Source organism: Macaca mulatta, chromosome 18, assembly GCF_049350105.2.
Source record: "Macaca mulatta isolate MMU2019108-1 chromosome 18, T2T-MMU8v2.0, whole genome shotgun sequence".
NCBI classification, from domain to species: domain Eukaryota; kingdom Metazoa; phylum Chordata; class Mammalia; order Primates; family Cercopithecidae; genus Macaca; species Macaca mulatta.
In genome coordinates this window covers 61,403,864-61,419,672 of record NC_133423.1, presented here as the reverse complement: position 1 = coordinate 61,419,672, position 15,809 = coordinate 61,403,864, and the positions used below count along the sequence as shown (strand labels likewise).

At 37.4% G+C, this 15,809-nt stretch overlaps 1 protein-coding gene and 1 pseudogene across 2 annotated transcripts in view; one reads left to right on the top strand and one right to left on the bottom strand.

Moving 5' to 3' along the window:
- Nucleotides 1-1,555: 1,555 nt before the first annotated feature.
- The window catches only part of DSC2 (desmocollin 2), a 37,592-nt gene continuing 23,338 nt past the window's right edge, over nucleotides 1,556-15,809 (bottom strand). The window contains exons 11-17 of one of the 2 annotated variants that reach the window (XM_015121771.3): nucleotides 15,625-15,767; nucleotides 10,497-10,721; nucleotides 7,476-7,712; nucleotides 6,286-6,410; nucleotides 4,450-4,707; nucleotides 3,852-3,897; nucleotides 1,556-3,765 (exon numbers count right to left, since the gene is read on the bottom strand). In XM_015121771.3, the coding sequence (XP_014977257.3) occupies nucleotides 3,862-3,897; nucleotides 4,450-4,707; nucleotides 6,286-6,410; nucleotides 7,476-7,712; nucleotides 10,497-10,721; nucleotides 15,625-15,767 (1,024 nt within the window). In that variant the 3' untranslated portion in view covers nucleotides 1,556-3,765; nucleotides 3,852-3,861. The remainder of the gene's footprint in view (nucleotides 3,766-3,851; nucleotides 3,898-4,449; nucleotides 4,708-6,285; nucleotides 6,411-7,475; nucleotides 7,713-10,496; nucleotides 10,722-15,624; nucleotides 15,768-15,809) is intronic. The other variant, XM_001102096.5, reaches the window with a different exon arrangement.
- Nucleotides 8,360-8,472, top strand: LOC114673907 (small nucleolar RNA U13; annotated as a pseudogene).

Below are 15,809 nucleotides of genomic sequence, written 5' to 3'. Positions count from 1 at the left end.
TTTTGGCAACCAATAGAGGATGCTATGCAAAGAAGAGAGAGAAACCAAGGATTCTCTGTTTCAAGCCGAAGTAAGTAGAAGAAGGGCACCATTGTTTAAGTAACGCAGGAGAACCTGATTTGGTTTGGTAGTAAGTGTTTTTCTTTTTGCATGAGTTTAAAATGCTAGGTTAACAAGGAGCTCGCAGGAGAGCTGATATAAGAGCTGTAGGTTTATATGGGTATCAGGTAACTTCTTAGGACTTTGAGTATTTAAGGAGGTAGAAAACATGATGATTCTAGGCACAAAGAAGGGAAAGCATTTTATTTGGAGGATGGTACTAAAGGGGCTGACCAGAGCAAAGTCAGTGGTCAAGACTTCAATCTGGAGTCCAGGAATGGAGATGGAGACAAAAGGGAAGCCTGTAGTCAAAGTCAGTGGTCAAGACTTCAATCTGGAGTCCAGGAATGGAGATGGAGACAAAAGGGAAGCCTGTAGTCAAAGTCAGATTTGGCAAAACAGAACTGAGATCCAAGATAAAATGTCTTAAGATAGGAATAAAGAAAAAGTGATGATCACCAGGAGCCCCCAAACACACACTGCACGGAACAGAAGATCTTGTTGCTTTCCATTTGCTGAAGAAGCACCAGCCATTTCTTTGGGAAACTCTTTATTATTTTGCCTCCTTGAGCATTTTACTTGCCTTTTCAGTTAAGCATCAAGATTCATCACACTGACTTCTGGCTATGTAACTTCCTGAATACTACAAATGAGAGACCTGGAAGCTACTATGAGCCATGAAATTCCCAAAGGCCATCACTGGTGAAATACTGGTCAGGCTTCTGGGAAAGATGAATAAGAGCATCGTGGCAAGACGTCAGCAGTAAAGCAGAGTGGAGACTGAAGCTACAATTATTCCCAACTCAGGCATTTTCTTCTCATAGAACAATAGCAGTGGCTAAGGTACATGATTGAGTGCTAACTCTATGCCAACTCTTTTCATGGATTAACTCTGACCAAGCCCTGTCAAGTAGACTCCTCTACCCTCCTCAGTACAGGTCCTACAAGTAAGGAAACTAAGCACAGAAAGCTTGTGACTTCTCAAATCCCACAGCTGGTAACGATAGAGCCGGGATTTGCATCAAGATGCTTACTCGGAAGTCTTAGCACTTAGGGTTACTATGACGACTGCCAAACAGCCACGACCTCCCAGGCAAGTGACTGCTAATGTTTAGCTGGACAGCTAGGGAAGAAGCTGAGGAAGGGATTGACAGGGAGAATCTAAAATACACATAATTTTCACAGGGTGTTAGACTCAGTGCCCATTTTAAGAAGCAGATGTTCTGCTTTTCATCCAATTTGAACCTAATAGTTTCACAGTGTTTCAGCCTAGGCAATCCCATGCGAATGCCTTAGCAATCTTTGCACTACGTATTCTGGAAAACTGAACATCTAAGACCCAGTCATCAGGTGATCATTATGAAGAGACATGTTCTACGGTGAAAAGAAAAATCTTTTCAGTATCTTATTTTCTTAATTGACCTCTTGTTAACATGAAATGAGTTGTACATGTGACTTGTTTAAAATCATTTATTATTATCAGGAGTGCCTTTTAGGTGGACCACTCCGTATGACTCTCATGCTTCAAAACTATTTTTTATTCAAGTGACTTACAATGGCCCTAGGAAACAAGTTCTGCTATTATCCCCCATTTTAAAATGATGAAAATGGACAAAGAGAAAGCAGGCAACTTAACCAATACCCCATGGCATCACAGTCTTTAGAACAGTCATATTATATAAATATGGCAATAACAATGCACTGAAAACGTCTCCAAAACAAACTTTACATTTTAAAAAATGTATAACAGGAATCTAAGGAAGGAGTCTTACTTCTCTAACTCAGAAAGTGTAAAATCCCTTAAACTCATATCAGACCTGTGATTAACAAACTCACACTAAGTTTTAAAAACTGCTTAATTTACTTTATCATGACTAGCAATATATAAGAATTTTGTAAATAGTTTATTAAAAACAACTTTGGGAAACTATTTTTGCCTGATCAGCAATACAACTACTGATAAGATAAGCTGGTCATCAAATAATTACCCAATGTTAATCTTCCAAATAATTGTTATAACCCAATCTTGTGAACTCAAGACAGGCACATTATAGATAATCACAAATATTAGAAACACATTTAAAATGTCCATATGTTTAGTATACCTAGAAAATTCATTGACTAAAGTAAGTCATGAAACCTGGACTGGAATTTGTTGGGTATTAAGTTTCATTTTGTCTTACTGTTTTAAAATTTAAATAGTTTGGCTCATTTCTATATTTGTTAAAATTGTAATCTTAAAATATTAAAAAAATAACTTTTCACACACATAGATATGACTAGCCATTTTATCTAAGTTATAAAATAGTTACCCCAGGGAGCTTTCAAGATCCCTGTATTTTAAAGCTTATTTCAAAAACCATCACTACTTTGCATTTTTAAACTACATCCTTGCATTAAAGAACTGTAAATGTGTTGTCATACAGTAAATATCCACATTCCAATTCTAATTACACCATTCCTGTTGTTAATATAGAGCATTGCTTCTAATAAAAGCATGACGTAGTTCTACAGTTTCAATGGCAAAATTAAACGTTCTTTGTTGAAGAGATAATGAAGCAATCACCAAGATATTTGAAACAACAAAGTTAACATTACAATGATTTCAAGAAAAAACAGAATATATACACTTACATAAAACAAAAAAAGGAATAATTCACTTTATGAGAGAAGAGAGACAGATTTTTAAAATATTTGGATTCTTTAGCTCATATAGAAATCAAAAAAAAAAAAAAAAAACAGGAGAGAGAAACAGAACAAGAGAAAGAGAGAGATGCTACTTGACATTTTAAAGACCAAAAACTTGCAGTAGTAAAAATACATTCTGAAAGTATTTTAAAACTTACATTTCACTGGCAAAAGCAGGTAATGAGGAGACATAGATTCAGTGCAGGATTTTATATACAATAAAACCTAAAACTAAACTCCACCAAAATGAAATTGCAATAATAGTGCCTCGCTAGAAATCTCCCTTTGCACTATGAAAAAGGCCATAGTACAAGAATTAAATAATAGCAAGAATGCAGTCTACACACTTTAGATGTTTAGGAAAACAACAGTTTCCAAGCACCGCATGAACATGTAATTAACCGGAGAAAATGTTAAAGCAAGGTCTCTACAATTTTGCATTAGGTTGTGCTTCAAATAGTCTATAATATGGACTTGAATTAATTACATTTTATTGCACTATAAATTGGCTGTTGTCATTATACCCAAATGTAACAAATAAGGTACTTTATCTGTAGATCTCCTTGGATGGAAGATAATTTAAAAATACGTAAAAATTAAAAAATTTGTGTACTTGTTTATAGTGTCTCTCTGTAAATGTGCATTTGACCAAAGAGATTCTATCCAAATAATGAGAGAAAAATCCCCACAAATAGCATCTGCCGTTTTAACAAATTCTTGGTTTGTCATTTTTTAAAAAGTCACAAAGCCACTGGCTTTCATAGACTTATTAGGACACACTCATCTCTTCATGCATGCTTCTGCTAGTGTCCTAAATTTGGGCTCCAAATTATCCAAAAATTCAAGCCCATCTTCTTCTTGTCGTTCACTGCAACACCCTACAGACCCAGCCACCGATCCTCTTCCTTCATAGTTGTAGGTCAGGACGTAGTCTTGGGCATGCTTGTGATTTTCATCTTGATTACACAGATACACTTTCTGCCAAGGGGAAAAACACAACGTTTTTATTATTATTATTTTAAACACCAAAACGTACTAACATAAAAGTAATTGCTTTGATTTACCTTTCATTGTTTAATTTTTAATCAGAGTGTGTCCTCTAACGGATTCCTACACATAAAAAATGCACATGATTGGTCTGTTTCATACATCACACTATAAATTCAGTATAGCATGTTTCTAAAAGTCACGCATGTGGCAGCTAGTATACAGGTGTTCATTTTACATAGTCATTATTTTCCCTTTCAACATTTTAGCTGAAAGTGACATGCATCCATTAAACTGAAGACAAATTGATGTGGGCTCAGATCTTCCCAGACAGACACAGTGATGGTACATGCTGGTCTTGCTGGTACCACATTTTTGGTTTCTAAGGCACAAGTTGTCAGATGGGAAATATTAGGACAAAGCCATGAGACAGTAATTTAAATATCATCACACACTATTTAAGTAATTCTTTCAATTAAAAAAAAAATACGAGGGAAAGTAAATAACCACTTAAATCTGAATATAACTAAATCAAAATTGAGGAAAAATAATAGCTTTCAATTAGTAGAATTAGTAGATTCATAATTAATTGAAAATTATGGTCAGCATCCAGTTAGTTATTTATAAAGTTTAAAAGAAATTAAAATAGATTGTAGGCCACTTAGGAAAACTCACTTCACCGAGACGGGGCTGAGTGAAACTGTGCCACTCCGAGTAAGTGTATCTGCAGTTGTCCACCTCCGTGTGTCCTCCCTTGCAGGAGTCCAGGGTGTGATGGTGCCCAGCCCCCCGGCAGGATTCCAAGGTCTGATGTCCTCCTTTCACCATTTCGATGGTCTCCTGACCTCCATTTTTGACTCCTGATCCCATGGTGCCACAAACTCCCTGAGCAGAAGCACCCACAGTTTGGGTTGTGAAGCCATTCGCAGAATACTGAAATGAAAACAATTTACATTAGGGATAATACAGAGAGAAACAAAAAATTATGAAAAAGAACAACATCAAGCGGATAATGCCATTTTTGTGTGTGTGTGCTAGAAGATAAGCTCTCTGAGAGCAGGAACTAAATCTATTTTGTCAATCCTGTGTACCCAACTATGGAAATCCCGTAATTTAATGTAGTAGCCACACAAGCAAACTGTCAAGTGGTTGGTACCTGGAGATAAATTAAGAAGCTTGATGTATATTCCTTCTTTAAAAATCTCTTAGAATACCTGCCCAGTGTGGTGGCTTATGCCTGTAATTCCAGCACTTTGGGAGGCCGAGGCGGGCAGATCACTTGAAAACAGGAATTCAAGACCAGCCTTGCCAACATGGTGGAACTCCGTCTCTACTAAAAATAAAAAAATCAGCTGGGCATGGCAGTAGGCACCTGTAATCCCAGCTACTCGGGAGGCTAAGCCACAAGAATCGCTTGAACCTGGAAGGCAGAGTTTGCAGTGAGCTGTGATTGTGCCACTGCACTCCAGCCTTGGCGACAGAGTCAGACCTTGTCTCAAAAAAAAAAAAAAAAAAAGCCTCTTAGAAAACTGTACAACTTTAATTCTTCAATCCTTCTACATCTCACACCTCAAAATAAACACTGTTGTCTCACATATACTTACTCCGCTTAGTTTAAATTAATTCCTTTTTACCTGACTAAAGCAGAAACAGAAGTAATGATCAATATTTCCATTTAGTATCTAGTCCAGTTACACTTCAACTACATCAAAAAGAATAAAACTATAATTGCCACAAAAATCTTGACTGCAATAATAAACCCTTGCCATCTAAATATATATGAATAAACTAGGCAGGGAAAATAACGAGAACACTAAAGCTTTGGCCACTAGTTATTTACATTGTGTTTCTGGAAACTCTAACATTATTTGAATTTTTGTTTTTCAGTACCTTCCTGGATACTGTCATGCTTTTGTTTTTTAAATCTTTCTTGCCCTAGTCATCAATTATACTTCTTATAGGGTATTTACTTGTTCCTCTTCCACATACTGAGGTAGAAAGCAAAGTTGGAGAAATGGCCACTTGCTAGCATTGCTATTTCATATATTTGGCCTCAGGCTCTTTCCTAACCCATATTAGAGCCAGAAAGAATCTATTAAAGTTCTTCCCACGATGATCAAAGCTTGTAGTGATTTTATTGTTGCCAGAAAAAGTGTAAAACCATGTTGGTGAACCGTGAATAATTAAAAGCAGCATTTTTACAGCACAAACAGCAGTTGAAATACATACAAAAGACGAGGCTTAAAGTTGAAACCATGAATCATTTGAAGTAGAAATAACAATGACATATTAAAGCATTTTCACCATTTAGTAACACACTATGGTCAAATTTAAATACCATATATCGCCATGTAAATCAAAGTCATTTTATCTGTTTCAGGGGACCCATGACATTCTATGGTAAATTGCCTGATACCAAAAGAACTTTTCTGAGAAAAGATAAGTTTAGAAGGAATATGCATTATAAGCAAATTCATCCTTTGTATTTATTTAAAAACCCAGATTACTTACCACTTTGTCATCTCCAGGAGCTTCTGTGTTTGATACAATTAGGTTCTGCTGGGCTAAATCATCAGGAATTACTTTCGGTTGTTTAGATATCCCAGAAGCCCCACAGACTAGCGTAAACAGGATGCCTGGAGGAAGAAAGAAATATACGTGAGTTTATCATAAAATAAACTTATGTTATGTACAATGGTTAATACACAGATAAATCATAAATTTAAAAGTGCATATTAAAAGGAGACAGCTTGGCCGGGCGCGGTGGCTCAAGCCTGTAATCCCAGCACTTTGGGAGGCCGAGACGGGCGGATCACGAGGTCAGGAGTTCGAGACCATCCTGGCTAACACGGTGAAACCCCGTCTCTACTAAAAAATACAAAAAAAAAAAACTAGCCAGGCGAGGTGGCGGGCGCCTGTAGTCCCGGCTACTCGGGAGGCTGAGGCAGGAGAATGGCGTAAAAACCCGGGAGGCAGAGCTTGCAGTGAGCTGAGATCCGGCCACTGCACTCCAGCCTGGGCGACACAGCGAGACTCCGTCTCAAAAAAAAAAAAAAAAAAAAAAAAAAAAAAAAAAAGGAGACAGCTTTCCTGGGATTGCTTATGTCAAAGCAGTATACAATAGAAAAGTTTAAATAGATATGCTATTTAAACTTTTAAACAGATATGCTATAATTATGTTACATGTTCTGTTTCTGCATTGAATTTTATGTCTATGATAACTGGGAAGACACTAGAACTATACATAAATGCACTTAAAATATGTAAATTAAATATATTTATATATTAAATAAAAATGCAGCTACATGCAAATGATCAGCTATAGGAAATAGCACTGATTCTTAGAATGTGTCTTGAAAGTTGCCAGGCATGCTGGTTCACGCCTGTAATCCCAGCACTTTGAGAGGCTGAGGTGGGCGGATCACCTGAGGCCAGGAGTTAGAAACTGGCCTGGCCAACACAGTGAAATCCATCTCTACTAAAAGTAGAAAAAATGAGCTGGGCATGGTGGCGCACACCTGTAATCCCAGCTACTCAGGAAGCTGAGGCATGAGAATCACTGAAATCTGGAGGCGGAGGGTGCAGTGAGTTGAGATCACACCACTGCACTCCAGCCTGGACTCTGTCTCAAAAAACAAAAAGTGTCTTCAAAGTTACTTTAAAGGGTATTGTTTGAATTTAAGAAAAGACTTAGGACTTACAAAAGAGCAATGCTATGCCCAACAATATTGCAAGGATGGCCCACTTTCCAAGTTGTACTCCTCCACCGCCAATCCTTGGATCTGCACGATGTGTGCAGTCATTTTCGGTAATGCAGTCACACAGTACAACATCCAATGAAGTGACACTAGACATGCCAAGTCTATCTCTCACTGTTATAGGTACTACATATGAGCCAAATGCAGGGTCATTCTGATAGGAAAGACGTGCTGCTGTATCTGAAAACATAAATAAATAAAACCAAGCATTATACAATGTCACTGATTTCTTCTGAGCATAAATAACTCATTATCTGATAGTTATCATGTTTTCCTAGAAACAGATATTCCTGATGGGATGGCACAGCTACTAGAAGATGCTAAATGTGAATGGATAGAGTAGTTCCAATCTATACCCATTGCAAATATATTGCATATAAAAATTTGTCTATGCTGCCTCTTAAAGTCTTTTGGCTCTTGTAATAATATATTTTATTTGTCTGTAAACAAATCCTTCCTTTCGTAACTAATAGACTTATTAATAGTTTCTACCATATCTTGAATATATTTAATTAAAGCAGTGAGTGTACATTTGCTTTTACACATGCTTCATTGAAGTAATAATCTGAAATTCTGGATGTTTTCCTTTACTTTGTTTTCAAAAATTGTGCCAAATAAACATAAATCCTTGTGACTTACTGTCAGAGACTGATTCTGACAACTTAGAACACCCCTGACAGTGACTACATTAGCAGGTCATGAGTCACACAGCTGGAGCTGTATCTCCTGGTCCTAAAGGATGAAGGGACCAACCGCACATGTCTTAGTTTTGATGTAGTTTTCTTAGATAAAGGCTAGAAAATATCTAGAACCAAAAGCTCATACCGATTCTTTTATGGCTTTTATGGTGCATAAGCATGATGATAGGGTTTTTACGCTCATGTGTTAGACGCACCTCTCTCAAACCTTATTACAACATCAGTACATTACCTGTATGACATGAATTTAGAAGAAGAAAAAAATAATAAAAACTAAAAAAATTTTAGAAGTCAACACAATCTTGGTTTTGGAGACTAGATATACTACTACTCTAAATGCAGATACCTGGTGCCATAGAATAATCCCTCTCTCACATAACTTCCCAGCATGACATTCTTATTTTCTGCATAGTATTTGAAGCTCTAAATACAAATTTGAGTGCCTGGGTAAAAACACATTGAATTAAGTCAATTTTAAGAGAAGCCACAGTTAACCCATTAAGTCTATTGTGTAAGAAATTATAATGAGACTAGCAAAACCAAAACTTATAATTCCTAATGTGCCATGATGTATTACATGCATTATCTCATTTACTCCTCCAAATAATCCCTTTTGAGTAAATTGATGCTCAAAGACAAAAGATAGCATGGTCAGATTTACATAACTAACAAACAGTGGAGAGCCAGCATTTGACACTAAGCTTATCTGACTTCAAAGCCTCTCTGGGGTATGTTCTTCTTAAAAGTTGGGTGTTTCCCAAGCTTACAAATGATTACCCAGACAAGTAAATCTTTAAAATAAGAAAGATTTTGACAAACATACAGCTGCCAAAGTTTTATTTTGCTAAGTAAGACTATTGGGAAAAAAGTGTCCACCTTCTATCAACACTATTTAAAAATGAATATCATGACATAAGTAGAAAAGAAAAAAAAAAAATCTAAGAATAAAGTTAATTCTTCCTCCCAACCCCAAAATAAACTGATAACCCCCCTGAGACACACACACACACAAACACACACACACACACACCCCAGAATATTGTTTAAAAAGCTGAAAATCCTGTTAGTTCACAGAGCAGGATCCAAGACATAGTAGCTTAGCTTATTTCTACAAGTCTTCATTTTTCTTTCCTCATCCTGTTCTCCCTTTACGTTCCCTCCCAACCTTTCTTTTCTAATTTGTCATAACAGGAAATTGAGGGATATTCACTCAAAGCATGGGGCTGAAAAACATTCAAGGGCATTTGAAAAGCAAGCCCCATTCAGTGGTTCTACAGTCACGAAAGCTGGTAGACCATGATGCCACGGTCCATAGGCAGTGTGAGCGGGAGATGGGGAACATGCTGAAGAGTTAAGGGACGACTAGGGAGTGAGGCAGTGGTGATAATGTAGACAGGTTGCCTTCATTTTTGCCATACTTATCACTGTAGATCCTTCTGGGCTAAAGACAAAAGTACAGATGGGGAACCAAGTTAGGGGAGAATCCCAAGGAGAATACAATAGATACGAAATAGTCAGAAGTCAATACAGTGGCAGAGAGGAGAGAGAATGTGGTGGACACTGTGGGGTATATCAGATCCCTTTTCAATGAAGGACTTACATCCCAGCTGCTTGGGAGGCCATCAGCACCTTCCGTGATTGTGCCTTTTTGCCATGGGCAGCCCACATACAGTGATGGAGCAATAAGAGAGAATAGGGGACCGATTCAGCACCACTCTGAAGGCCCATTTAGCTCAGACATCCCCTGGGGTTCACCAAGGTTGTCATTTGGCTTGTGCTGCAGCTCAACTTCTCTTTTTGTCTAATCCTACTTCTCCTCCTTTCAAAACTACTGATCCCAAGCAAATTCCTTAGTCATCATTCTGCTTGAGATGCCCTGTCTCAGGGTCTGCTTTCTGGAGAGCCAACCAGTAACATCTGAGGACTCCCTTATGACCTAGGAAACTATAAAGAAACCTATGCCAATGGGAGGTACACAAGTTAGGAAGTGATTGCATTAGACCCAGTCTAAGAGAGAGAGTGTGTGTGAGTGTGTGTGTGTGTCTGTGTGTGTTTGGAGTGGGAGTGAGAATTCACAACACATCTAAGGGAATCTCAGCATAGGATTAGAGACACACTAGAGAGACCTACTCCCAACACACAAAAACTGAGAAACTTTCATTGGTGGTTCCCACATGGTGAATTTTCTCCTATTTCATACAAAAAAAAATAGTATTGCAGACACCCTGATGTTGAAAAGGACAAAGCAATTTTCAAAAATATATACCATTAATTTTGTTCAGTCTCCACATTCTCTGTACGTCTGAAGTAGAACTCTCCAGACTAAAGTCAAAAGGTGGGCCATTGATGGGCTCATCAGGATCAACCGCAACAATCTCCGCAGATGACATGGTGGGTTTGCAGATGATCACTGTCTTCTTAGGTATGAATGGGCCGTTATCATTCACGTCTTGAAGTATAATGCCCAGTGTCCCTGTACATGTTCTCCCTGCTAGATAAATGAAAATAAAAATACTTTTTTTATGTTTTGAGTTTTCACCACAAAATTATGCACTGAAAACATTGAAAAATATGTATTAAGCACCTATGATGTATAAGTTACAATGATAAGCAGTCACAAGCTATGTCCTCGGGGAATACTAAAGGAAAAATATTATTACTTTCATATGGGTTGCACAATGACTGCTATTAAGATGTGTTTATTCATTCGCTAAATTATTACTGCATTTTATTAGAGGCAAGTTTTGGCTGATTTGTGAGAAGAGGAAGGAAGAGAGTATGAACGAGGACACTTCTGACATATTTAAAAGCACAAGGAAATTCAAGGACATGGAAACGCACGTTAAACACACCCATGATCTGGAGACAATGACAGGAAAGGTAGACCAGTGGAAGCTGACACGGAGCAGGAGCTAAGGGTCTTTGAAAGCCAGACTAGGGAGCTTAGAGTTTGTTGGATAAATAGGTAGCACTTAGGTTTTGGAGCAAAGAAATTAAAGTTATATATTTGAAAGATTGTAACAAAAATAGTACATGGGAATATTCGAAGGGTGGAAGACTCTAGGAGAAGAAAATTACTTGAAAACTGAAATAATCACTGTGGGGTATAGCCTAAGTAATTCATCTATCTGTATATTCAATAGAAACTTACAGGATAGGTGGGGCGTGGTGACTCACGCCTGTAATCCCAGCACTTTGGGAAGCCGAGGCGGGCAGATCACCTGAGGTCGGGAGTTCGAAACCAGCCTGACCAACATGGAGAAACCACCATCTCTACTAAAAAGACAAAATTAGCCAGGCATGGTGGCACATGCCTATAATCTCAGCTACTCGGGAGGTTGAGGCAGGAGAATCGCTTGAACCAGGAGGCGGAGGTTGCCGTGAGCAGAGATCATGACATTGCACTCCAGCCTGGGCAAGAGAAGTGAAACTCTGTCTCAAAACAAAAAAAAAGAAAAGAAAAGAGAAAAGAAAGAAAGAAACTTACAGGATAACTACTTTATATAAAGAACTGCATTGGAAAATCTGGGGGATTCAAAGATGAAACAGCCATGGAGCCATGCCACTAATTAGTAATGCAGTTATGAAGTCTGAGGCCGAACACAAGCCCAGGAGTTCTGTCTCTAAATCACTCATTCTTTCTGTTTCAAAAGAAGGCTTTCGACACTACAGGTGGAAAAGAGAATTAAAAAACCCCGCGCCACCCACTGCCTGGGCTGTGTCTTATATGAAGCTGCCAACCTCGGGAAGCTCAGAGATCTGAGCACAGCCCTGAAGTCACAACCTCAGCCAGAGCACCTGCAGCACAGCGATTAGATTCATGATACAGCCAGCGTCATCACGGGTCAGGAACACTAGGCCACCAAGTTAAGAACTGGTTCTAAACCATGGGCCACAGAAAAAGAGCAGGTGAAGGCAACTAAAGGACTAGTAGTTAATAAGGGCAAAGTGGGAGAGAGGGAAAAAACAAAAACGGAAAGCAAAGCAAACACTTCTCATTTAATATAAGCCTGCAAACTAAAATTCCCAGATATTCAAGATTAACAGGAAGAAGGAAAGCCAACAAAAGCACCAGTCAAAAGATTAATTTATTCTATGCAAGACATCTCTGAAACAGGTATGTTTAGAATCTTCAAAGACATAAAGAGGGGTAACCAATTAAACAAGAATGAAATTACAGCTCAAATTCCAGCAGAAAATAAACAGCAACATTCACCTACCAGGGATTCTAGAAAAGAGAATAGACAGAATGGCAGAGAAGCAATATTTAAAGAGATGAATAGCTGAGAATACTCCAAAATTAAAGAAAAACATGGCTGTTCAGATTGAAAGTTTTCTGACTGCAGAACTAGACAAATACAAATAATTCCACGGCATACACTTTGTACTAACACTGTAGAACTCAACTTATGGTCCTATAAGAGCTACCTAAATATATTACCTACAAAAGGACAATCGCTAATTGACAGAACAAGAAGCATCAGCAAGAAGAGATGCCAGAAGATAATGGGTTAATAGCTGCGCAGTGCCATGGGAAAGAAGCTGTTGACTCAGAATCTTAAACCAAGTCAAAGTATCACTTAAGTATGAGGCCAATATTAAAATATTTTTCAGAACAACAAAACTGAGAGCGTTTAAAATTCACATTCCACAATTGCAAAAAAAAAAAAAAAAAAAAGTAAAGGACGTACTTCAGCAAGAAGAAAAAAGAACTAGGAGAGAAAACAATGAGAAGCAGGAAACAATGCAACTACCTTCCATTTTTGGACAACTTCAAAAAAGAGTATTTACATTAGGAAAAGGAAGCAGGTAGATATATATTTCATCTATCTGGCATATGTTTCTATTTACTAGAGCAGAATAATTTCGTCTCTCAGCTTCTCCTGTTCTCATGTTAGGTGGTGCTACCTTGCTCTCTCTGAAAATTGGGACTGCTGGTTGTCTTGAACATTTCTTTCCCTTTGAGTCCACACACACAATTGAGAGCACATGCCTTACCTATTGAAACTGGTTAATTGTGCTATCTTTAAAAATTGAAGTCTATAGTGCTTGCTCTTCTACAACTGGGATAAATGCTTCAATTTCCTTCCAGCAGATGTTTACAGCTGCTCACTGATTAAACTCCAATTTTTTTTTTTGCACATTGTGATTAATACTGACATAGAAGAACATTTAAGACCTCAGATATCTAATCCACTATTTCATAGCTGTTTTTCGTCTGTTGATGAGTTACATACTGTTTTATTCGTTGGAATGTCAGCATAAAATGCTCATCTTCTAGTACTAACATAATTCTATATGGGCAAATGCTAATTCCAAACATGAAGTCACATGAGATGCACTATCCATGGTTTCACACTTTATGTGCATGACACTCTTCGGTCAAATGTTTTAAAACAGTTGCAAGTAACCGTATTCTAACAGCTGGAATAATACAATAGAAACATTAATCTCAAGCTCAACTAGATAAAGGTGATTCCTGGGTGAAACTGCCAACAGAATTTAGATTAAGAAGTTAAGAAGAAAAGATAAATTGAATTTAAAGCTTAAGAAATATATATGTTTAGGAGAGGGGAAGGCAGTTAAGACCAGAAAGCATGCAGGAACGTGTGGGCAAGTTTAGACATGGAAGCCTTGAGAGAGTTTTAAAAAGAGGAAGCAATTGCTGTGGAGATGTAGGAGGGCAGGAAGTGAGCACCAGCCCAAGAGAGCAGTATCCATGAGGAGAGGTTTCCATTAGGGAGTGGCAGGGAGAACCCAAATGAAATTAGCCAGTATAGATTTTAGAAAAAGGTTTTTCAAAAAATGACACACTTTTGTATGATCTCAGTTCATTCCATTTGCAAAGTAAAAAGATGTGGAATTACTGATTCACAATTCCCTCACAGACAGTAACACAGTGACGCCCACCCTCCTCAAAAGAGATGGAGGGCAACAGCCTCATTACACATTTATTCTATATCACAGTGATGATGAGCAGTGCCCCATCTCAATTCCCTAACAAATACTTGATTTCTCAATCATTTGAACTCCTCTGCAACAGAGGAGAAGGTAGAATAAAATTATAGGCAAAATTTCTAATTTCAGACAGCAATTTTTATCTCAACTGTCAATAAACTATTTCCCAAGTGCCGTTAAAAAAATAATGGATTTGAGTTTCATGTTATTTTGTTTTTCTTTTCATTTGCCTTTGACCAACAAGTATTTCTTGGCAAAAAGACATGAGAATCTGAGGACAGTCTTTAACTAGTTAAAGATAAATCAATAATGATTACAACTTTAGCAATTTAGCAAACTGAGTCATTTCTCATTAATTTACAGAGAACTGGAATACGTAAATCATCTTCCAAAATCACTTCTAAATTCTAATTTTGCAAGTTATAGTATAATAACTTATGTTTGTTATAGTTCGCATATTTATTTTACAAAGACACGAAGTCCACATTCATGTTATAGAAATTATATTTTATGCACCAAACGCATCTCATATATAATCATCATACTTATATTTCTCTCAATTTTATAGAATGCACAGAACATAATTTTACATTTTATATGATTATATGAATTCATAGTGTTTGTCTCTCTAATTTTATAATATACTATTTATTTACCATGATCATAAATATACCATGAATTGTTTTAATATAATGTCTTTAATCAGAATTCTAACCCCCAAGTAAATTGTCAACTTTCTGTAAAAAGTTATAGCTATTTTCCAGGACTGTACTATGTAAGTATGTTCTCCCTGTAATGAACTTTCCTACCAAAGTGAACACTTTAAGCAAAATAAGTAGATACACTGAAACAATTTTTTTTTTTTTTTTTTGAGACAGAGTCTCACTCTCGTACAGGCTGGAGTGCAGTGGCGTGATCTTGGCTCACTGCAACCTCCACCTCCCGGGTTCAAGTGATTCTCCTGCCTCAGCCTCCCAAGTAGCTGGGATTACAGGTGTGTGCCACCACACTCAGATAATTTTTAGTATTTTTGGTAGAGACAGAATTTCACCATGTTGGCCAGGCTGGTCTCGAACTCCTGACCTCAAGTGATCCCCAGCCTTGGCCTCCCAAAGTGCTGGGATTACAGGTGTGTGCCACCACACCTGGCAGAAACAAGTTTTACTAAAATAATTTTCTCAATTTTTAATAATTTTAACTTTAATAAATTATGGTCTCAAGTTTTCTATGAGTAAATTATTTTATAATTACATCTAAAATTGAGAAGGCTATTAGAAAGCAGACATGAGTTAACAAATTATAGTAAACTTCTTACTCAGTGAGAGATATGAAAACTGAATGCATGTACCCAGCTTTAAAATGTATACTGTTGGCTTAAACACTGAAGATGTATGTAGCTGAGGAAGTATGTAGCTGGCTTAAAGACAAATTCTTACCTTGGTCTGATGCAAGGACTGTAATATTATATATGCCATTTCTGATGGTCTCTGCCTCTCTATCCAGGCTTCTGAAAACTCTGATTGATCCTGTATTTTCATCAATGGTGACCCACCCTGTTGGATCAGTTAATTTCTTATACCTGTTGGTAATGATGAATTAAAATAATAAAATTTATCATATG